At 39.1% G+C, this 25,488-nt stretch overlaps 1 protein-coding gene across 1 annotated transcript in view; it reads right to left on the bottom strand.

Annotated features, from left to right (window-relative positions):
* GNAI1 (G protein subunit alpha i1) overlaps positions 1–22,904 on the bottom strand; it is a 40,960-nt gene extending 18,056 nt beyond the window's left edge. The window contains exons 1-3 of the mRNA XM_082486621.1: positions 22,403–22,904; positions 3,726–3,768; positions 3,505–3,646 (exon numbers count right to left, since the gene is read on the bottom strand). Coding sequence (XP_082342747.1) covers positions 3,505–3,646; positions 3,726–3,768; positions 22,403–22,520 — 303 coding nt within the window. The 5' untranslated portion in view covers positions 22,521–22,904. The remainder of the gene's footprint in view (positions 1–3,504; positions 3,647–3,725; positions 3,769–22,402) is intronic.
* Between the last annotated feature and the right edge of the window lie 2,584 nt (positions 22,905–25,488).

The following is a 25,488-nucleotide window of genomic DNA, read 5'->3' on the forward strand; positions in this document are numbered from 1 at the left end:
AATAATCAAAAATTATGACAGCTAACAGGGAAATTGTTTGCAGATGGATTGAGTAATACCAATAGTCACAGCTTTAAAACAAAAAGCTTGCAGTCCAGTCAATTCAAAGCAAACTTGAAGAGATTTATGTATATCCACATGTAAACATATGTAGTTATACATATGAAAAACAGGTAACTGACACAGTTCAAAATCTTTTGAAAGCTAAAATAGCTACACATATAAAAATGAACACATATAAAAATGAACATTTGTGAACCAAATCAACACAATACCTATTACTGTACAGGCACAGGACAAATTGTGGACAACTAATAAAAATTCAATTGATTGCACTAATAATTACATGAAAAAACAAAGTAGTAAAGATCAAAGGGTTGGATAGTTAGAACTCACTGACTGTAGTTTGAGCAACGTGTCTGCATAAAAGAAACCCAAATGACAATTCTGATGTTGAATATCGTTTGTAGATGCAAATGCCAAGGACCTACAACTCATAAAAGCAGCAGATCTTGAAGAAAAGCCAATATATTAAGACACATGATGGAAACAGCTTAGAAATTGACAGTCAGTTTTGTCATGACTGACTATGCCATTTATACCTAACATAGTCTGATTTTCAAACATACAAAATTTACTGTTTCAAATAGCTCTAATTACTACATGTTCTGAAATGGGGGGGGGGGGGGGAGGGGGGCGGGCGGAAGGAAGATGGAACAAGAGAATCCATTTCAGCTTTTTTTAAAAGCCTAAACATTAAAATAAGAAAGAACTGGTCTCTGTTACCTCCATTCTCCCTTTTCTAAGGATGGCAAATACTGCAGACACAAGTGAGGTAGTATGCAATATCAAGTCCTATTTTCATTAATAACCAATGCTACATACTTTCCTTTAATTATACTGGAACGGGGCAGCTTCCTTTCTTGGTGTTGCTATTTTTATACCAGATTTCATAAATGAGATAATGTAAAAAAAATAATTTAAGCACCTCTCTAGCTAATAACAGCAAATCTTATATTTAGAAAGTGTTCCATGGTCCTTTAAAGCACATTCACTAAATGTCTCTCAAAACATACTGTCTACTTTAGTACTGAAATGTCCTGTAGGACAGAGGTAGATACACCAATCTTGAGACTGAACATTACTGAAGCTGCTGGTGTAATCTGTGCTCCCTTGATTCAATAGCTTTAAAATAGAAAACATTCAACTTACTGCTTTACCATTAGTCTTATGACAGAAATAAGAGTATATGATTTTCCAAATAAACTTATTCCATTTAGAGTAAAACCCTCAGAAATTTAAGGAAAAGAATCTGAATGTAACAGTTTTCCTCAGGAATTACAGTTTTGAGCGCCGCCTCCCCCCCCCCCCCCCAATATGAAAAAACTACAACAAAATAGAATAAAATTAAAAGGCTATACTGTAATAACTGAGAAGTAACCATACATTTTTTTAAAAAAGCGAGGGTGATGTATAACAAACTCTGAATTCCTTTTCCATTTCTAACTTTACAAATGGTAGAAATCTAGTACTGATGTTCCATAGCAGCATTGCTCTGAAAAAAAGAGCTTGGACCCATAAGATCTGCATAAGCGCAAAGGGATGGACAGATATTTTAAGATTATCCCTGACAAAAGTTTGCCTCATCATTTATATAGCCGTCTAAAGTCGACAAATTCCGATGACTTCACATTGATATCACATATAAAATAGCCCTCAAGATCTTGTTAGTCATTTTATCTGCTAACACTTAAATTTACTCCTCCTCCGTGTTCTCTTACTACGTATTTAGTAACACGAGTCTACCATCTGCCTCTTTCCAACATTAACTGCCAGACTCCAGAGAGGACTCCATTGCACAAATACTGAACTAACATGCAATAAGATACTGTTGCCGCCCTGGAAAACTTTTTCTTAAGGGGCGACAACAGCAAACATGAGAATAAATGTAGAGAGGAATAACCAATGAAAAGGAAGCTTTTACTAGTTATGTTTACAACTGAACAGGTTTCAGGTAGAATTAACATATGTACATAAAAATGACTATCAAAAAGCAAAATGAAAATTAACTAATAATTCACATGACTGCCAATCAAATTTAGATTTCAGATACAACTTCATGACCCACTTTACATAATCTTATGAACATTTGTCTTCTTTATGAAAACCATACATAATGCATTTCACAAGGTCACTGAAGGTATATTCTCTAATACTTATGAATTGCTTTTTAAGCAATCAATAAGATCTTGAACACAAGACTTTGTCATGAATGAAAACTTTACATATTATTACTTATTTTTCAAGACCCTCCTTCTCCTCCCAAACTGTAATTCAACCTTAACACGATGGAAAGAACTTAATTATGACAAAATATGCCTCTAACTACCTTACAAACTTATTTCAATACATGAACAGCAAAAAAAACCACCTTCCTCCATCTTCCCTCAAGACAGTGATAATGTGGCTAGGTCTTGCTTCAAAAACTGTACTATTGAGCATTCCATATTCTGACATTGATTTCTATGGAATGAACATAAAGGCACACATCCTGAACTAAGCTGCAATGCTATTCAGACTAACAGCTTCGGTGATCAAATTCAGCACTGCAGCACAGAGCTTATTCCTGTAACCAGAGGACAGGCAAAAACACTTAAGCTAAGCATTTTACGGAGCTTCAGAGCCTCTAACCTCCAGACCAGATGTGGACTTAATCAGGGTCCCCACAGGTACGAGTATAAGGTTAGGACTGGAGAAACAATGAGCCAATACAATCAATTCTCAAGACCAGCATCAGTAGGTAGAATGGCAAATAGACCCATCAGAGGTTTGTATGCAGGACATTAGACAAAAGGAGATGGAAAAGATGCAGAAAAGGTTTGAAAAAGGTCTCCTGTTTCTTGGGAAAAATCCTTAATCTTTATGGTATCATGAAAAAACAGGATATCAGCAGCAGGGCTATGCTCATGTCTCTGCTTTGAGTAAAATAAAATCCTCCACATTGGAAATCAGTGTGAAACAGGATCAAGCTCGGAGGACAGAAATATTTTAGGCAATGCTGTGCTTATGAACTAATTAAGAAGTGCAAACAGTAGCTAGATGCCTACCTATTTAAGCTATATTTAAGGAACATGAAGGTATCTAACTTAAATGACTTACAGAACATAACAGCCCACAAGTCCTTACAAATAAAGAGACGTGACTGCATGGTTTAATGTTTTTCAAAAATTCCCTAAGACTTGGATGTTTAGTTTTCCAAATTTAGATGGAATTTGGAGAATTGTATCTAAACCAAATAGTTGTCATGAATCAACCCACTGCTGATCGTTCTGAGGGTCACCTTGCTGTGTAAAGACCAATGGCATTTAGTTTTCAATCAAAATTTGTATCCAACAAAGAAGATTTTGGAATATCAAGAGATTTTTTCAGGAAACAGTAACAGACAAAAATTGAAAATTAATGGATATTTCAGCTGTGTATCTGTGGGTGTACTTCAATACTCACAGCCCTGGTTGGATCACCAAAGTCTATCTTCAACCTCCCCATTGCTCTAATGATAGCAATAATGGACTGAATGGTGTTACTGTAGACAACAGCTTTGTACTGTTTACATTCTTCTTCTGAATAACCAGCTTCATGGATAATCCTACGGAAGGAAAAAAAAAATAAATTCTCTATTCAAATAAAAAAAATATTTCTCTATCATAGTATTTCACCATACTTACTTCATTTGTTTGACAATTGTGCTTTTCCCTGATTCACCAGCTCCTGAAAAATAAATGTGTGAAAATTCATTAGAGTAGACTTTTATTGATCTTTGAAAACACATTTAGTTTCTTCATTCCAAATACCTAATCAATATAAAAAGTTAAAAGTACATGCTACAAGTTAATTTTTAATACCAAAATTTAAGGGTCTTAAGCTGGAAATTTCAAAAATCAAGACATTTTAAGAACAAATCATTCAGCTCTAAAAAGTCTTTTTCTTTTTACAGAAGCAAGCATAATCTTTACATAGTCTGCTGGTGTTTCTAATGCAAACAGATAATAAGTTGTTCAATTTCAAATGGGTCTGAAGCTCAATTCCTCTAACTGCCTTTTTAATCAACACCTAACCAGAAACCTCCTTTATACATCCTCCACATTGTATTAAATGGTCTTCAGTGTTACACATGAACCTCTTCAAATTCTTCAGGGTTCCAGCCCTTGTAACCATCTTTTGGACCTTGCAAGAATAAACCAACACAGGCAAACTACATTTTGTTGGAGCAGACTGCACGCAGTTTGCCAGACATGCTGATACCATTCTCAATGCTTAAGAAATGTAATAAATAAATAAAAAGCACACTATGTTAAAATACAAAGTTTACAAAGAACAATTACTATGCCTGTCAGCAGACAGGGAAAAAAAAAAAAAAGCAGTTTTTTTCTGTTTCAACAACCTTAGTTTACCTCCACTTTCTTTAGTCTGCTGCTTTCCCTGAAAAATTTATGGAACTCTTGGAGCTGTGATCTAATCCCTTTAAGCCAGCACACTCCCGCTTTGTCTGTGACTTGTGCTGAATTCTCCCTCTCCCGTTTCCTCTTTCTCAATAAGGCTTTGCAGAAGCAAGTATAATCTACACAGTCTACAGGTGTTTCTAATGCAAACAGATAATCAGTTGTCCAATTCCAATACAATCAAAGAAAAGTCTGTTCTTTAGTGGTCACTGTGACCATGGAAAGCCACTGATAAAGGCTGTATTAACCTTCAAAAAAGGGCAAGAGGAGGAACCTCAGGCATTATGAGACTGTCAAGCCTCACCCTAATCCTCAAGCTAACTCTAGAGCAAATACTCCTGGAAGTAATTTCTAAGCACACGAACAAGAAGAAGGTGACTAGGAATTGCCAGCATGGCTTTACAAAGTGCAAACTGTGCCTAACTTGGTAACTTTCCACAAGTTAATGGCTGGTTTTGGGAATGAAGAACACCAACAGATATAATTTACTTTGACTTTAATAAGGCTTCCAATGCCACCTCCCATAGCATCCTTGTATCAAATTGGATAAATATCGATTTCAAGGTGCCTGAAAATCTTCCTAGACAGACAGACAAAGACTTCTGGTCAACAGTTTAAAATCTAACCGGAAGCCAGCTAGAAGAGGCAATCTTCAGGAGATGACATTGGGCTAATACAGTTTAACAACTTCAGCAATGACCTGAAAGTCAGGATGGAATGCACCCAAATCAAGTCTGCAGGCAACATCAGTCTAGGAGGCAGGAATTGGTCACAACACTGGGGAACAGAGGTGCTATTCAGAGGGTCCTCAATAAGCCAGAGGACTAAGCTGACAGGAATCTCATGACAGTGAACAGAGACAAATGTGAAGCCCTGCAAGTGGCACAGAATAACCCATGCAGTAATAGACTTGGGACTAATGGGTTAGGCCTTGTGGAAAACAACTGTAGGGATCAACAACCTGAAGAGTCAATAGCGGGCCCTTACATCAATAAAGGTCAACTGCATACCAAGCTGCTGCACTGGGTTTGGCTGGGATGGAGTTAACTTTCTTCACAGCAGCCCATATGGCACTGCGCTTTGGATTTGCGGCTAAACCAGTATTGATAACACACTAGTGTTTTTGCTATTGCTGAAAAGTGCACTGACAGCATCAAAGCTTTTTCTCTTTTCCACTGTTCCCACCCCTAGTGAGTAGGCTGGGGGTGGACAAGAGGTTGAGAAGGGACATAGCCAGAACGACTAACCCAAGATGACGAAAGGGATATTCCATACCACATGATGCTGTGCCCAGCAGTAAAAGTTCAGGAAATGAAGGCGGAAGGGTGGATGGACATTTGTGGTTTGTCTTCCCAACCAACCACTACGCACGCTGAGGCCCTGCTTTCCAGGAAGTGGCCAAACATCTGCCTCCCAGTGGGAAGTAGGGAATTAATTCTTTTTGCTTTGCTTGCGTATGCAAGCTTTTGCTTTCCCTATTAAAAAGTCATTATCTTGATCCACAAGTCTTCTTGCCTTCCTTCTATATTCTCCTTAGCCTGAGGGTGAGGACCATGATCAAGCATCTGTGTGGGTGTTTGGGTTTACCCCAGCCAATAGCTACCACTGCTGCACTGGCAAAACTGCAGTCAACAAGCGAAAAGAAGCTGTTATTCTCCACCAGTCAGCATCCATGCCGCTGTATCCAAGTATTTTGTCCTGTTCCCCTCCTCAGCATCCTGTACATGAGATACTGATAAACTAGACAAAAACCAGTAGAAGGTCCCTTAGTTGATTAGAGGGCTGGTACGCATGGCAAACAAGGAAAAACTACACAGAAATGGGCTTTTTAATCCTGGAACGACTACGGGAAGAGGAAGTGAGGTGTGTGTTTAATTGCTGTACTCTCCATAAAACCCACTTAAGAGTGCTGACGACAGAAGCAAACTTCTCAGAGGTATACAACAAAACAGACGTGAGGCAATCAAGCAGCTGCAGCACAGGCAGTTTCACAGAAGTGGGGGGAGGCAGGAAACCTACCCCCATGGAAGGGGTTGAGCACTGGAACGGAGTGGGCAGAGAGGAAGTAGAAACTCAGCTTTGGAGATCTTCAAGATTCAACTGGACAAGGCTGTGAGCAACCTTGTCTATTTTGATGTTAGACTGGCTTTGAGCCAAAGGTTGAGCTAGATGACCTCTAGAGGTTTCTTCAAACTTAAAATATTATTTGATGTCAGTATAACAAAATATTTCTATACTTTGACTACTATATAGTGATGCCTTTAGGATATTCCTCCTATTAAACCAAATAGGTAGATTCCTGACAGGCTCAAGCCAATTTAGGACTGGCTGCCAAAAGTTGTGCCACCTCCTCCCCAGCACTCGTACCGATATGACTAGAACTCCTTCCCTTCCTCCAACACACAGTAGAATGGTGTTAGCACTAACAGGAGCTACCGTGCTCCAGAAGTAGCTAAGGAATTGAGTAGGCCTGTCAACATCAATCTAATATCGTTTAATGCCATCTTTAGCCAATGTCCAAGATTTTTTTTTTTAAATAAACTGCAAGTTTTTTTCTAGAGTAGCAATAGTTCCTAGACTCTGATCTGCCATGGAATTTCAATACTAGCATATTACCATAAACAGAAAACAGAGACACCAGTACAAAAGACATTTACTATTGTGACACCCGGAGCACTTATAAACCAAATTAACATTTAATCTGTAAATAACTAATTATGCACATAAGCACAAATAAGTGACAAAAGTTTAAAGATGAGCCTTATTAATGAAATTACCATAATTTACTTTAGATTAATGTTTTTTTCAAACAATTTGAAGAAATTATTTAACCCTGCATTCAACAGCAATTTTGGAGATAATAAGAAATATTACTACAGCATTTAATTTATATCATCTTGTGAAGTGCTCTTTCTGTTAAAAAAATCACTATATTTGACAAACTGAGCAGGTCAGTGTTGGGGCTAGTTACAGTATCAAAATTTAATTATTTTGTAATACAGTTTCTACTTATTTTTTCCTGTGTCAAATATGCGTGTTTCTCTATGGTGTTAGAATTCACGTGTACTAAATACCTAGAATTCTAACAAAAGTCCTCTCAGTAACATAACCACAAACACTCACAATACATATTAAAAAAAAAAATTATTACAGAGTACCTAACATCAACAGTGAGTTCCTGGAAGATGCATTCCCCTATTTGACTTAATGGAAAATAGAAACAGTTGTGTTTGCTTTGGGCTTGTGAGTTTTTTTTGACTGCATGGTAAAATGCTTGCAGCTTGCCTATAATCTTTGCAAAGTATGTAAGAAAATTGCACCTCACTGGCCCATACTGAAACGAGATTTTTTTATTTTTTTTTTTTTTCACTCCTGAATACAGAGCTCAGCCAGGTTCTCTGATGGATGCATTTGTAAAATTTCCTTGATTATCTCAGTCTGAATAAGTTGTCCACACAGCAAAATGAGAACTAATTCTGTTTTAGAAAGTTTTAGTCAGGAGCAAGCAGTATTAAATATTTCATGTGACAGCTGCATATAAAATGTCAGAGTTAGCTATACTGTCACAACCAAACCCTACTCAAATTTAGACAGACTTGATTGTATATTCCTCAATCATCTCGTAAAGGATGCTATTTATTGCCTGCTACTTAAGTGTAATACTTGATTTCAGCTTCACTACTGCCAATTTGAACAGAGAGTCTTATTGGCTCAGTTACTATTTATGTATAACAAAAAATATTAACAAAAACATGACAGTTCTGCTCAGACAAGAAAAACAGCAGTGTATCAGTTTTGGATTTGAAAGAATGGTGGGGACTTTTAGTTTACTTAGTTTTAAATGAAAATCTATGCTGTTAGGTCATCACTTGGACAAAAGAAAGCTCTAATAATTGATGAGTATTTTCATCTCTTGTACACTTTGTGTCCTTCCTGCGCTTCTCACAAAAAAAATAAAGGAGCAACACATCCAATCCAATTTAAATCCAATTTAAAGCATAGAATTTTAAAACTTTTATTTATATGGTCCAGTAGGAATGTAACTTCAACCAAGTCTAATATTCTCATTACACCTGCTTGCCAGAAAGCAGGTAGATCCTTATACTTCATTATGCAGATTGACCAAGTGTGGAGGCAAAGCATGTCCTACAGTACAATTTAACACAGGAAACAGCACATTTCCCCATGCAGATTCTACTACAATCTGAAGGGTCTTCTGCCCCAAAGTTTAGTAATCAGGCTCTACCTTCACATGCCAATAATTGCACAGCTAGTTTTGGTGCTATCCAGAGCAGTCATTTACCTGGATCCAGCATGAGTCATGACAGCACTCAGTGAATTCATACCGAGCACCTAAACCCAGGCCTATGACTAACCCTGCTGCACCATCCATGGCACGGTTTATCTGAAGCTCAGCTAAATAAGAGGGACTAAATTTGTGTTGTAATTTTTCTTTCAAAGCCAACTTTCAACTTTGGAAATGGAGAGAAAAATCAAAGCATCTTCATGTTCAAGTGTCTTAAAAAACAAAGAAATAAACAAAAACCCCAATAAAAGAAAAACAACAGATCAACTTCATGTAGAATACTCTGAAGGAACTAAGTAGGGCTAGCAAAGCTTAAGTTTAAGAAACAGCTAAAGCAATATTTCCTCTCCAAACTGCTATTTGGCCAGTTACACAAGAACTTACTAAAAAATATTCAAAAGACAGACTCTGTTGATCTTAAGGGTCTTTTCCAACCTAAATGATTATATAGTCCTATCACTTACTAGTATGAAATTGTAGCAAACATAATTTTAGAGAGATACAGTATTCTTTTACTTTCCAAATGGAGCAGGTTTCTATTTAAAAAGAACTTAAATAAGTATTCTGTAATTTAATTAAAAATAACAGGTCAGCAAAAATGTTACTGTAAACTACTCAGTGTCTCATGATTTATTATCCCACACACTGCCACATAGCAAGCATTCCAGAACTACAAATTTCTGGAACAAATGTTTTATGCACCCATGCACAGAAACTGCTGTTTGTAAGTGCTGAAACCTTAACAGTAACATTTCTAACTTGTGAAGCATTTGCTAATTGCTTACTGAATAAACTAATCAAATACTAAAACAAAAAGCAAATTTCAAGTTCATAGTATCCCTCTTTGGAGGAAACCAACTGACAAGTACAGTAATTCCTAATAGCACAAATACACTCCCTGTAATACTAACACAGAAAAAAATTGTACAATAAATTTTGGGAAAAAAACCCTAGATTAAGAGAAGAGTTAGATAGAAAAGTAAGAGTAGAACAGGGCTGGCTTTGAACCATCAACTAAGTCAAAGGAACAGAACCCACAAGCACGTAGAATAGTCTTGTATGTTGCCAGAAAATAGTTCAAATATGGACAAGAGCAATTAATAGAAAACTTCCAGTGGATGCTTGTCAGCCTGTCAGACTGCAAAACAGGAGACTTGTACCAGATAAACGTAGAGACGTGCAAAATTTAAAATAAAAACATATTGACTCATAGATTGTTGGATTCACCTACTGTGAAGTCCTCTCCCCACAACTCTCCTACCCAGTCCTTCTGTCAGACATTAGCATTTCACAGTGGAAAGCACAAGACGAATGCTACCTCTTTCTCAGATGCCACTGGTCACAGCACAAGCTAAATGTCCAGTGATTTCTACTGTTCTGTACGGGGCCAGTAATCTCTTAGAAAAGCATGTGGAAAGCAGATAGCTTGGAAGTACCATCTCTTAAATTTATCACCTCATGACACATTACCAGACATGAGACTTGAATTCTAATTTAAGATGCTAATCATTGTTCCTATATTCAAAATGCATCAATGCTAGTACAAGAAACCCACAAACACATCCACTAGACAGGCTGACCACTAAACGAAACATTCTCTGACACCAGCACACACAAAATTTACCTTCTGTCTTGTGTCCCCACTCCCCCTTTCTGAAGTCGCCTAGCAGCTGCGCTACCTATGCACCATCATCTTGTGTTCTTCTAATTCTGGGGTGGTTGCTGGCACAAACAGAGTTTGCGTTTTTTTTTTTCCCCTCCCAACTGTTTTCATATAGTCAACCAAAGACAGACTGTACTCATTAATTATAAGGTGACATTAGTCTTGGAATTTCCATAGGTACTGGAATTTGAACATGCCAGGAAACCATGAATGAGTTAAAAAAGAAGCTGGGTGAGTAATATCTGGAAGAAAGTATTTCAGTAACTTTGCCATGTAGTAAGAGTGTGAAACCCAGATTACATCACTGATTGAAACCACAGGAGTGACAGATTCTAAAATTATGACACTGACTCAGATAAAAGACCTGAGATAATTCTCAAGGTTTCAGTAGTTGCATGCTGGTTTAGTTCTAAAGAATCACAGAAGCACCACTTAAACCTGTAAGCCACTGTCGCTTTTGTAAATTCCCTAATAAATCAAGAATTAATTACAACTAATTATTTCTTTCCTAGGTGTTCAGTATTGCTCTTAGTAGATGTTTGAAATCAATAGTACACAACAAAATAGTTAATACATTTTATATAAAACATAATTTCAGGAAACCGTTAATATAAAACATTACCTCAAGAAACAATCTCATATTAACTTACATTAGCATCCTGTGTGTTTATTCATGTCTAGACCTCCAATCAAATCTTTAAATTTCTTAGATAATGTCCTGGTTTGAGGACCACAACAGATACCTAGACTATTACTACAGTAAACACACAAGCAAGTGACAAAGACTGTATTAATTAGTTTATTATTGAAATAACAAAGGAAAAAATATGGGTTTATATGTAGTATAACCTCTAGAACTCAATGAATTCTAAGAAATAAAGCTTATGGTGAAATGAGCACATACTCCATTTTGCAAACCTTAAAGATGTGAATAGAAGTTACCTTATCTTGAGAAGTATGAATTGAGTTTCCAGCTATTTCAAATTTTCTATTAGTACTCAATATCTTTTCATGAAATCTTTTTGCGTAGAACTTGATGCATATGATAAGCAGACACCTTAGCAAAATTTTTTAATGTGCAATTTTATGTAAAACACACTTGAATACACACAGCTTTTGAATACAAATTATATCTAGCTCTTCAAAACTGTTTTTATAGTCCTCAACTGTTCCAAACTATTGGCTGTACAGCTACTGTTATACAGTAGGAACCCTTTTATCATTACATGCTTCACTTATACCAAAACCATATTGTGGCCACTGTCCCACTACAGAGGAGAGTACCAGTACAATCCCAAGTGTCCTATTTCAGAAACTCTGTGAAACATTTGTAAGAAAATAAGGTACCTTGGAATCGACTCTACTGTGGAAAGACTTATCTGTTGAGAATATACATGAGACGCCTTGAAAAACAGTATCATTGCTTTACAGAGGGACAGTGCCATTGTACTGCATCATTTTCTTCAATAAAGACACAGGCGTATCTTCTCTTCTGTGAGATGCCAAACCCAGAAGGACTGTGTCAAGCTGAGACTCAAAGGTTTGGAAATAAACTTCTTACTTATGTCAGAAATTTAATAAGGGAATGGATGCATACTTAGAGATAAAAGACACACAGTAATCATGCTTGCTGCCTTACAACTATATGCCACACCACCACTGGCTAAAGCATTTGTGACTTCAGGTTTATCTAAAATGTCAATACTGACAATAGCTTGACAAGATTATCAGTTGACTACTTAAACGTAAAGGCCGGCCTCCACACTACTATCCTATAAAAGATTTGGGAATCTCCTCAAAATTCAAAGTCCAGAAACTTGTTAAGTGTTTCTAATGAATCTTCACTAATAGCAAATAACTGATATTCTCTTCAAAATTAAAAAAAAAAAGATTTAAATTTGTTACTTTAAAAAAAAAAAAAAAAGAAGTAAAAGTGTTTACCTTCTTCTGCATGTAGTAGTATGCTCAGACACAATCACTACATAATTTGAAATCAAGGTATGAAAGAATGATTAGGGACCTTCTAGAACAGGGGTTTGTGTAGATATTGTATATGACCACACTACATGAGATAGATGCTGTATGCTTTAACAGAAAGAACCACCTCCTTTGCTCTTACAATGTTTACCAAAACAGTTACAGTCAATTTCTGCCAGAGTACAGCATGCCTCATCCAGACCTCCAAATATGTATCTAATAAACCTCTAGAAATCCAGAGTGCCCTGACATTTTTCTTGACAGTGGTAGGCCTTCATGGCCTTTTACTGTTCACTGAGCTATAAATATGGTGTGCAAAGGTGGTAGCTTCAGTGACTGAGATACCAGAGAGAACTGCTACTACTAAGCAGACTACCATTCATCACAATCAAAGACACTTAACAAAAAAAAAACCCTCACTGCAACAGAGGCATACTTTATGCAGGTTATTCTGGTGGAGAGACACAACAAAAGAGCTTGGAGTTCACAGCATGTTTTCATCTCAGGCTCCACTTGCAATTCAGAACAGCACTGCTGCTGTTGCATTATCTACTATTGTGACAGACCTAACAGTCCCTGCTACCTCATATTACCATGTAACTGCACAGAGTCAGGAAAACCAGAAAGCAAGGTGCATGCATTCATATCAAAACAGGAAAAAGACCTCTCATGTAAGTCTAAACTGATTTTATTCAAAGCTCTACTTGTCACGTAACACCAAGGCATTATTTGCAAATGAGATAAATGGGTACTGTCAAAGTTTATACCAGGGCAAATGTAGTTATACTAAAGGCAGTCCACTATTGTAAAAGCAGTACAGTAAACCTTAGTTCACATAAATTCTCAGTCTTCATCCATGCCTAACTTAAGTGTTTTTCATCTTGTAGCTTGAGGAGTAAGATCCACAAAAATAAAGAGAATAAGCACATTGATAGTTCGCTACAGAAAAGTCTCCACCTCCACCAAAATTTGTAAGGAATTAAATGAAATGTTAAATGAAAACATCTACCTATCCAGACTGATCTTTTTCAAAAGCAAACATTTTCAGAACACTTATTTGTATTTGAACCAGGAAAGAAAATTCATGTGTATACTCAACCATATTCTTGTTACATGCACATGCATTTTTCCACACAAAGTTATCTAACAAGCAGAACATTACTTGTGGTTAATAGTACTAAAACAAAAATCTGGCCCTTTGCTGTTGTTTGAATAGACTTTGTATTTAACTGGTCTCAAATTAAACTGAGAAAGCTTTGAAGTATATAAAAATTTCAACCCATTCAAACAGGCAGTTGTATTTAACAAGCCCGGAAACAAGGAATAAGATAGATACCTGCATAAATGGCAGCTTGTTAGGCCTCAAACAAGTATGTTGTCAAAGGCCATTCTAATCTAGCCCCAAAAGGCCCTATGTTCCGGAACAGGAGACAGAGAAAATAACCTAAGTAGTCTCTCACCTAGGAATTAAACAACAGCCTTTGCTAACAAATACTGAGGCACTAAAGCATATTAGAAGGAATCCCTGTCAATGTCTTTAAGAGCTTTAGAAAGCATATAATGGTTTTGCTAAGAGTTTACCAGATTTATTAAGGATCAGTAACTGAACCTGCATACAGTTGAGAAATCGACTTTTAAAACGCTTCAAGAAATATTTAATGCATGAAGAATACAGACTGTTTAAATGAGACAGCAGCTTATTTTCATTCCACCCTTGTACAGTACATTACTGGCAGATTCTGAAATCAATGACCATTCAAAATAACATTTAATTAAATAAAATCTATAAATACTTAAGACAATTGTCATGTTTACTTCAAATTTTGCTATGGCAAGACATTTATCTCCAGTCATAGCAAGTTCTAAAATTGCATTTCAATACTACAATCACACTGTATTCTGTTTATAATATCAGTACAACTTTACTGTTATAACTGGAGACTAACATCTCCATTCTCCTCTCTACTGTTTGGACACTGAACTGGCAGTTATGCTTCTTGTCCACCACCATCTTGCATTCTTCACAAAGTGCTAGGTATAAGAGGATTCTTCCGAGTCAAGCCTATGACCTTTAAGTTAGGGAAGAAGGGTTATTTGGAAGAATAAGGAACCACAGGCCTGAGACTCCATGGACTTGGAATGAAAACAAACTCCTACCTCGATTTTCTGATCGAGTGCCCTAATCAAAACTCTTCTTGAGAAAGACTAGCACTATCTCCATTCCAGCAGTGAGGTTTTAAAATAAGTGGGGTTTGAATACAGTTTAACATGTCTACCAACCAGACCTTGCAGGTGCACACAATTTCACATTGTTCCTAAGCCTATTCTACAGCAAACTGTGACACAGAAATGCAGAATGCATCCTATCCCACACACATTTCCCCCTCCACCCACTGCTATGCATTTCCAGTACTCCATCTGCATAGGGCACGTATCTTTGATCCTCATCATGCTTTTATTCAGGTCCTCACCAGACCATTACGAAAACCAGTTAAACCAAACACTCTAGCAGCAAACTAAATCCAAACAGGACAGCCAATTTTAATAGTAAACAAGCACAAAACTGAATTAAGCATTTAAAAGTCCCAGGGAAAGGGCAAAACCATTCAGCCAGATGCTGAGAGCACTTTCCTTTTGAGCAACACAGAGCTTCTAGAATGGCTCAACTGCTTACGTCACTACAGTATGCACTACAACATGCACTGCTTATTTCCAGTGTTCTGATATGGATTTAGAAAGTAGGCAAGAACCTCTTAAGTTTTACTGGAAAAATACTAAAAAAAAACCCCAGATTCAGAATGTCCTTACAACCACAATGGGTTAACAACTCATATCATGAGCCAAACAACTACAACAGCTTCATCCACGTAAAAAACAACATACAGTTGTATGCAAGAAATTATTTTATCAACTTTGCAAAGGGAAGATGGGATACAGGTAACCATTTGATTCTAACAGTATTTTCATTTCAAGAAACAGACCATATTAAATTCTACAAGATATTAAGAATTATAAACCTGCCTCACAGCTTCAACAGGAATTTTCATTACAGTACATTGATTTCTTCTTTAAAAACAATCTGTTTAGAGCAATGATTATGAAGACTTCCTGTCCATTCTGGTTGCCTAGAGACTGTTATATTTCACTAAAGATTTTATCAGGTACCTTTGCTAAGTACATCACGCACTTCAAATGCAGTACTACATTTCTAAAAAGCATATATGAAAAAGCAATGAGGTACAGTTTATTTCATAAGTCGAAGCACTGTATATTCAAATGGTATTGATTCCTTTAAATAAGTAGCTTTATGAAAAGTATTTTCTGATTTCAGTATCAATTTATACAGGTACATATAATACTGCAGTTTACATGCATCTCTAGATATAAATATATAGCGCCCATATATAGATATATGTCAACACCACTACTTGGCTTAAGTTGATACCTATACAGACAAGAAATTTTGTTTTTCAGAGCTTCAATGACCCTTCAATTACCAAAGTCAGGAAAGGAAAGCAATTTATATGCTTATCATGTGTTTAACAACAAATCTCTTATTTAAATAATTGGTTCTTAAATGCTCTATGATAATTACCCCCATCAGTCAAGATCCTAAAAGAATGATCTCAACAGAAATTTTAAAAAAATGACACAGAAATATGGTTTTCAAGGAAGGGGCTTGCCATCAATTAAACCAAAATGAAACAGAAAGTCAAAATTTGATCTGAACAAACAACATACTTTCAAATGAAGAAACACCCATATGCGTTATCTGTGACACTAGGTGATTTTTTTAGGCCATTTTGCTGGGACAGCATAAACAGATACATGATACTTCCCTTCCTGTTACATATTCAAACTATAGACAATTCCAGAGATTTTGAAGCTGGCTCCACAGCTTTGCAAATACCGTGGGCAAAGCCATGATAACAGGAAACATCTTCCAAATCCCCAATTCTAACACTTTTTACAGCTACGCTGTGAAAGGGTTATGAAGAGTCGCAAACACGGACAAGTTGTGCCAACACAACTATGTGAGGAGCTGTACTGTAAACTTTAGTTCTGAAGTGAGTTCAAAATAACTTCCTAAAAGGAGGTTCACTTAAATACACAATCATTTTAGTAATATAATCTATAGGACTGGAGTAAACTGTAGTATCAGCAGAATGATGATACAATAAACTGTGCTGCCAGAAAGAGTAGGAAGAAACTAATTAAGTCAATGTATTACAGAACTTATGCATAGTCTTGAGGCACCACTGATGCTGGCAAGTGAACAGCTTACCAAGAAGTACCTTACCAAGCTTTTTGCCTTGTCTCTAATTCGGAGGGGGGGGGGGGGGGAAGGGGAAAGCATTACATTGTTTTTAAAGACAACTTGAAGGACAATCATCTTTTAAGCTTAAAATGTTTGCTGTCTAACTCTTAAAATAGGAAAAAAAACAACTTAATGTCTTATGCAAAGGATAAGTTAAAATAGTTTTCACATATCCATAACCACACTTTTTAATCACGAGAAAAAAGTAAAGTCGCCATTAGTGGTATCATGACATAGTACAAAATGTACAGTTTCTTTTCAGCCCTTTCTAAAACAACTTGTACTGAAATAATTTTTTTCCTAAGAATGTTAAAGAATTAAAATCATGATACAATCATAAATGCTGATTTTATAATGAAACTTCAAAAATATTTAAAATAATAATGCAACAGATGACCTGAAATCACTAAAGATAATTTGTATTGTAGTGAAGAAGTCTATATACGCATTAAAGACCAATATTATGATGTTGTAAATTATTACACCAACATTCAAATAGAAAGAGACAAGCATAAAAGAACGCCAACTGCAACTATACAAACACAACCGTAACTGAATGGCTGTTTTCTGTACATCCATAAGCCTCCTTTGACAAAAATAAGGGGGGTTATTACACTATGGAAATCTAGTAATTTTGACTTTGTTCTTTGAAATTATTGTTATATTTAGTACAAAGGCTGGAGGATTTAATTGACTTAACTATGATGCCAGATATAAAAGTACACATAAATAACATTCTGATTGCCAGAGTCCAACTGTACCATATTAAAATGCAAGAGAGCTCCTAGTTCAGAACTCCTGCTAAATCTAAGCAGGCAGGCAGAAAGTTGGAAGGGGGGGGGGGGGGGGGGGGGGGGGGGGGGAAGAGAGCTGGGGCAGACAGACAACACCAAGAAGGGGGAAAAAAAAAAATAAACCCACAAAACACCAACTAAACAAACATTTAACTTCTAGGTATCACAAAACAGCTTTTAAATAAGAGATGGACTTTGTAAATATTTATAGATAGTTGTCTCTGAAGGTGAGACAGGAAATATTTTGTCAGAAGTGTTTTAGACTAGGCTGGCATAACTTACAAAGATGAGGTCAACATCTCTGAAATGTGCACTACTTTTTTGTGAGAATAAGGCTTTTTTGAGAGCTCTTATAAGTTCAGACTTCTAAAGCCTTTTTTCACGGCGATTGTGGAGAAAGAGAATACTCTGGAAGAAAGGCAAGAGAAGTAATGGTACAAACAACATACATATATTTTTTTAGTTGAATGTGCAGTCAGGTCTGGAGGATGGCAGGTATTGCCAAGGACTGTGAGGATCGTGCTGTCAAAAAGATGAGTATGCAGTGGGAGTCAGTTGATTGAGCAGACAGAAAGATGCAGGTCTGTAACAAAAGAGCAGCCAGAAAAAGATGCCTGAGATATGAAGTTTTAGAAGAACTGAACAGAATTGTTCTAGTTATTGCCTTAAGGAACAGGAAAAACTGGTATGAGAAAGATTAAGAGCAGTACTCTGTCTTAAGTTAAAAAATGGGTGTCTTTAAGAATGCAACATGCCAGTGTTCCAGTATGAATCACAAGGATCTGTTCAGGAATGGAAAAGTGGCTCTGTTGGTCATGAGTATAAAGGTATCCATTGAACTTAAGTCTACAAACGTGATTATCCAGAAAGAAGACAGATAATTACAGTTGTCAAATATAGGGTCCGTGACCTCCTGGATCCCTGGATTCACTCCCAAAGAATGTTTAATACACATCTATTGCCTTTTTCATTCAAAATACTAAGAACCTGAACACTGAATTTGCTATATTAGGTGAAGAATGTGATAATCCACAAGACAAAGAGCTAATCCTGTAAACTCATGCTGCCAGTTTGAATGTATTCATAAAACCTGATGAGTTAACCTCATACCAGAAGGCTTTCTACTAAATGAGGTACTGCCTGTTCTCCTGCAGTTGGCATAAATTCAGACTTATGTGCTTTAGCTAATTCAACAGAAATGTACTTGCAAATCCACACCTGACCAGGATCACATGTATATTAATGCAGCACACAGATCAGTCACACAGAACCACTATCTCTCAACATCAGTAGAATTACATTCATTCTGCAAACACCACTGGAATTTTTATTTGTTGAACACTAAAACACGAAAGAACCATGGAAGACAAAGACAACTTGAGTCTACTACTTTCTCTACTTGGAAGCCAGCCAGAACATACATTGCTTTTCAAAAATCTCACCCACAGTGAGCATATGACCTTATCTACAAGAAACAACAACAAAACATAAAACAAAATATTACTTCAAACAATGGGGAAACAGAAGTTTAGGAACTGTCAACTTGACACAAATATTAAAGTGCTTAAGGAAAAGTACTTTCCTATATTAAGTTTTTAGTGTTGGACAATGTACTAGACTGCACATATTTTTTGTCGATTTCCCATTAAATTTAAGTATTTCTTTGTCACACATTGACTGAAAATAATTTTAAATGAAAGAAACTAGTTTATTTAATGATTTTAAAAAATAAAATCACCAAATTTCATGTATAAACAAGCATTTTCTATTTGGCTTACAAACTACTTGCTCAAATTCAGCTTACTTCTAATAATGAGGATGGCGCCCAGAAATTTTCCGGAAAAGGTTCTCCTGCTGTTCTGATAGCACGTTGAAATGCATAGAATTACATGGTTAAAATATTGTTACACGTAGATAATGTTCAGAATCCAGTATTTTTATTCCAAGACCTGATGCGTGACCTGCAGTCAAATTTGTACAAAACGGTGCACCAAATTACAGATATGATGAAAGAAGTTAGAATATCCAAGGCCGGTAGTATTTTGTGCAGCTTAAATATGTCTGCTTCTTCCTAGAGACAAGACAACAAAATATAAATCTAACATGGATCAGTGATATTGTTCAAAAGTCATAGTTTAGGTACAGCAATGTCACATCCATCTCTTAATTAAATCACTGCAATTTCCTGTTTTAGAAAAAACTTTTTAAAAGCATATAATAGAATAAATTTAATTTAAAGGCTAGAAATAGACTGATGACTGATTTTATAAACACATCTTCCCTCAGTTGAGCATTCTAGCTCAAGCTTCAGTAGGATTCTCTAATCACCACACAAAAATATAGTTTTAATAAATGCTGGAATAAATCTGTCTTACTGAGTCAATAGGTATACAGCTACATGCTCTTTTTCTGCATAAGCAAGATATTTTAGATGCCTCTCACACATTGCGTTTTCCTGGCAGCAGACCACAGTTTGTACTTTTCCTTTTATTTCAGTATCTTTTTAACAGAACAAGCCCATAAATAGATGTAGGAGTACAACCGAGTAGATGATAAACTATGACATATGGGCTGAACAAGCAATTGGGAAAGTGAGCGGTGAGAAGAAAGTGACTCTAGTGGAAGTAACTTTAAATAGTTTTGCCATCAGAAAAGCATTCACATAACATTTAAGACATCTGACACAGTTGCAAGGAAAAGTAACAGAAAAACTTTCATTCCAAGACATGTGAAATACACAAGTGCATCCATGGATGTATATACTAAACCTCATTCTGAGTTCAGTAAACATTTAGGTAATTTTTGTTTAAATAATTATTCAAATACTGGTCCTAAAAGGACCTAGCCAGCTAGTTTCCATACCTCTTTTGAATAGGGGAGGGGGAAATATCAAACCAACTGAGCTACTGCTCAGAACACAATGAGAAAACACATGTATTTGAGCATTTGTTTCATATCCTAAGATTTCATAAGAGTCCAGAAAAAAACCCCATACTTTTCTCAGACGCTTTTCTATATTAAAGCCACAGAATTTATAAAATTCAAAAATAAAATATCATAACTTAGGACTTTATACATAAGAGCATTAGCAACTTAAAATAGTGACAAAATTCATTCTCAAGTTTAAAGCACCTTTCTATAGATGTGGACTTTATCCGTATCTACAGAATATGATGAAAGATATGAAGACGACTACCAAACTACATGTACTAAAAGTTCCATACAGAACAGCAAAATACTGAAAAATCATTTAAAATGCCTTGCCAGAAGACATGTAAAGCATTACTTTGCCACCTTTGAAAGAGACAGTAACATCTGCTGCAAGACTGCTATTGATCCCATACAGGATAACCTTTCCATGCAAGAGAAGATTCCAAAGGCGTACAGGACTAGGCACAACACCAACCAAAAGCCTAACACTTTCTGGAAAACAAACCAAAAATAAAAGCTTTAATTGTTTCTCTCATAAGCAAAATTTTAAATCTATAAACACGTTTTAGGACACTAGATTTCGCCCCTACTAGATTCTCTTCATCTACACACGGAAGTGTTTCAGTTTCCTACACCTTTCTGGAACTATTTTAGAATTTAGCAACAGAAACAAGTTATTTAAGAGGTCTACACAATGTTTGCTTGTCTACAGTGCTCTCTTCACTACAGTTTAGCAAAACCAATGTCAATGGGAGTGAGAAATGGGGCAGTCGTTTAACGTTTGCTTGAAACTGTAGCTCTGGGAGGGGAAGGGCAGCACGAGGAAAGCTGCAGATCAACAGCTTTGTAACTCCGGATTAGAAGGATACAGTCTGGTTTATCTATACGGCATATACTGCAAAAGTCCCGACATTAATACAATGCAAATCTTGCAGCATTCAGCTGTCCACAAGTTGTACAGTAGTTTTAGTCCTGCACAAAGGTATTTCTAATAAAAACCCTCGCTTCGTTTTTTTCTTGTAATTTTTAAAATGTAATCTTACTTTACTTACACACAGGCATGTCACTTAAAATACACAAAAAGCTAGCTTTCGAGTACTTTTGAAGCAAGACACAGGAACACAAGATAGTGTATTATGTGAGTCTTTCTATTATAAATTTAGAACCCCCATCACAGTTGTACTTCTCGTTGTAAGACTGCAGCATTACAAGCAACTTCCACAAAAATAAAACAATCTGAAAAGTTAAATGGCGCTTTGCCTTCTGTTCCTCTGATGCTTTCTGTACTTTATTCTTACAGCAACAGTTTGGGAGATGTTCGGGTCTAGAAGAAACGTTAAGAGCAAACATCCGCCAATCTAAAGTCTCCTTCCTCTGACCAGAGGCACACAGAATCCACGTCCAAAGTTTGAGATGTTATCCCCCTTCGTGTCGAAGCCAGGGCCCGCTCCAACCAGGGCGCCGGGTCAAACTGCGCCGTACCGCGTCCCCAGAACGGCCCTGCCTCTCGCTGCGAAGGCAGCCGAGGCGCCCACCTGCCTTCGCAGGCTGCCGTGCCTCCCCTCGCCCCCAGAACTTGCGCGGGGCCAGAAGCACACACCCCACGGCGGCAGAGCGGCGGCCCCCCCGCCACCTCCTCCGAGCAGGAGCGCATCCCACCGCCCGCCCTCGCCGCCGGGCCCTCTCCTCAGCCGCCCCCGGGTGCCGCACCAGCTGCCGGCCGGCTCGGAGGGCACCTGCCCCGCCCGCGCCTGCACAGCGACCCTCACCTCAGGGCCGGGGGGCGAGGGGGCACCTTCCCTCGGGGAAGCTCTTCCCCTCACGGCCGCTCTTACCTCAGGGAAGCTCTTCCCTCAGGCTCGGGGGGAGGAAGGGATTACTTCAGGTGGACCCTCACCTCACGGCAGCCCTTACCTAAGAGGAGCAGCTTGACCTCCCTGGCCGCCTTCTCGCCATCCTCCCGCAGGTTCCTGTCGATCATCTTGCTCCTCTCCACCGCCGCCTTGTCCTCGGCGCTCAGCGTGCAGCCCATTTTGGGAAAGGGGCTGTTTTGACTTCGCCGGCAGAAGAGAAGCAAGGGAGTGGCGGGGTTTCGCGCCCGCGGCCGCCGGAGAGGCGCTGACGAGGGAGGGGGAAGCGACTGCCTCCCCGCTCTCCCTCTGCTTCCCCCCCTCCCTCACCTGAAACGCAATGCCGGCGTAGGCACCACACGCCGCGCTCCCCTCACACGCAAGCAAGCGGAGAGGCAGAAAACGGTGATGGGGGGGGATGATGGTGGGGGGGAAGGCTTGCCTAAAGCCGTCCCTGGCGTAACGCTAACGGAGGCCACGCACCGGGAACCGCTACCGCCGGCCCGGGGCTGCTGGGGCGGCTGCTGGGGCGGCTGCTGCTGCTGCTGCTGCTGCTGCTGTGCTGCTCCCGCGGCGCCGCCCCCGCCCCTCCGGAGGCGCTCGCCCACACGGTGGCGGCGGCAGCAGCGGCGGCAGAGGCGGGGAGGGGAGAGGGCGGGGGGGGGGGGGGGAGGAGAAGGGCGGGGCGACTGCGCGTGCGCACGGCATCACCGGGCCGTTGATTTTGGGGGGGTGGGAGGGGTGTGATGTCGCGACGGAACCAAAACGTGAATGAGGCTAAAAACGGGGGCGGGGGGAGGTGGGCCGCGTCCGCGTGACGCCATCGCGCGCCGGGCGCGGGCACGAGCGGGCGATGGCGCAGGGCGGGAAGCCGGCGAGGTCTCGAATTTTAAACGGTCCCGTGCGGGCGGTTCCACTCCTCGGGGGGGCGGGGGAGCGCCGGGCAGGGCTGTACCAACGCCCGCAGGGGCGGTGCCAGAGGCGGAGGTCGCCCGAGGCGAGGCGTGGCGGGGCGCGGGAGGCGGTGGGTGAGAGCGTTCTTCTAAGCCGCGGGCCGCCTCGGTCGCCGTCGGGTACCGCCGTCCCCGCCCGCCTCGTGTCTCCTTCCCGCCGCTTCGCTGCCGAGATCCGTCCAAGGGCCGCGGGGTGCGGCCCCGCCGGCGCTGGGTGCGTGCGGGCTGCAGGGCAGCCGTCCCCTCAGGCGGGGGAGGCCGCGATGGGGCCTGGGGCAGCCGCGGGGATGTCTGCTCTTGAGACTCACCCCTCAGCAGCGGTTTTCCCCCAGGAAAAGAAAGGCAAAGCACAGCGATCCCAGCCCAGGGCTCTAAACTGCTCAGCCAACTTTCTCTGCGTGTTCCTGGTGGACTTTCTCAGAGCTCAAGCGTAGGACTGCCTGCGTATCCCCGGCCTCTCGATGGGTTGTTCTGTTCCTTGCTTGTTTTGTTCTTTAATATAAAACCCTTAAGAAAACTATACGCAATGTCTGCAACTCTTTCCTCACCGTGCACGTCTTGAGCTGTTTGGATTGCAAAAGAACAATCCTGTTACCTTTTAATAGGATCACAGAAAAACTCGGGTTGGAAGGGACCTCAGGAGATCAGCTGCCCAACCTCCTGCTCGAAGCTGGAGGATCAGCTGAGCGTCTGTGGGACTTTGTATCCACTGCTTCCCACCCACCCCCTCCCCCAGCTTTTGAGCACAGGCAGTTTGAAACAGTAGGTTTTGCAGAATTTCCTCGATGAAACAGTCTGCGCATGAGAGAAAACTTTGTGAATCTTGGGAAAACTTTCAGTCCAAACATGTCATAAGACACCAGAGTCTACAAGGCAAATCTGTTCAATTAAGGTTCATCTTCCCCAGTGAGTCCTTAGGATTATTTGTTTCTTACAGGATCTTAAGAATTTCTGCCCCCAGAATGAGCTTGACAAGAGCAGGGCTTTACAGTACAAGAGGTTTTTTAGCATTAGAGTACAAACACTTTAAGTCAGACTCAGCTATTACTATACATGGTAAATTAAAAGTTTTTTTTCCTGTAATACTTGATGGAAAAGTGTATCAAATGTCCAACAAAATTGAACGTGTTGGATTTTCTTTACAGGACTCTTCGAATGCTGATGCTGAATAAACCATAAATAATGATGTAAAATGAAGTAGATAACACTCAATTAAACTGGTAAGCATGCACTCAATCCTAGCAAAGTGGTATAAAATCCTTTCTTAAAGAAACCCTGAACAACATTAACTCTTAACACTTCATAAGACCTCTGAGACGTTTTATTGGCCATCTTCATTGTGCTACCACTATGGAGAATGGCTGGGCAGCTGAGAGATGTCACTCGCTTCTCTGCTACCAGCCATTTGCCCTTCGGAGTGGTTCATGTACGCAGTCCGTTTTGTGTTCTCTTGTGTAGACTCCCACTCTGGTGCCATGGGATAAGAGTTTTTACAAAACAGTGCAGCTCACATATGGGAACCTAGTCGTGTTTCAGGTTTCCTGGTGTCTCCTGTGGCAAAGTGGCAGAGGTAGTGATGTTTCCTGCTGCTCAGGAAAGAATGGAGTTGGGGGAGAGGAAAATTAGTAAGCTTCAGGATGGTTTTCTGGTTTGGAAATAAAGGACAAGGAATAATTTCTGAGGTAAACAACACATGTTTTGGATATTGGCAAGTGCAAGTGTGCAGATTAAGGGATAAGAAAGGACTAAGCAGAGATTATGATTGATGGAAATATATGATAATGAGAGAGGCAGATGTTATAAAGATGGAGATACTACAAGTTGGACATTCCAACTTTGCATGGATTTTGTTTCATTTAATCATGTGTCTAGCACACCCATTCTTGTGCTTCCAACTGTCTGCTACAGTTCTGTCTCTTCCCTTCTTGCCCTTTTAACACTGTCGCTACACCCATAGGTATAAAGAGTGAAATAGGCCCTAGTTCCTTTTCCTTTTATCACCCTGTAGCAGGAAAACAGAATTGTATAGTATTTGTTTTTTTACACATTTAGCTAGTCTTAAATATAAACAGATTTAATTATCTTTTTAGTCCTATTTATCTTAAAAACACTTTAGTTCATAATTAGGGACTTTTCTACTACCTTTTTCCTATTACAATCCTGTGGATAAGGTGTACCGTTTTGTACATGGACAACA

Source organism: Vanellus vanellus (genome assembly GCF_965231255.1).
Source record: "Vanellus vanellus genome assembly, chromosome: 1".
In the NCBI taxonomy this organism is placed as follows: domain Eukaryota; kingdom Metazoa; phylum Chordata; class Aves; order Charadriiformes; family Charadriidae; genus Vanellus; species Vanellus vanellus.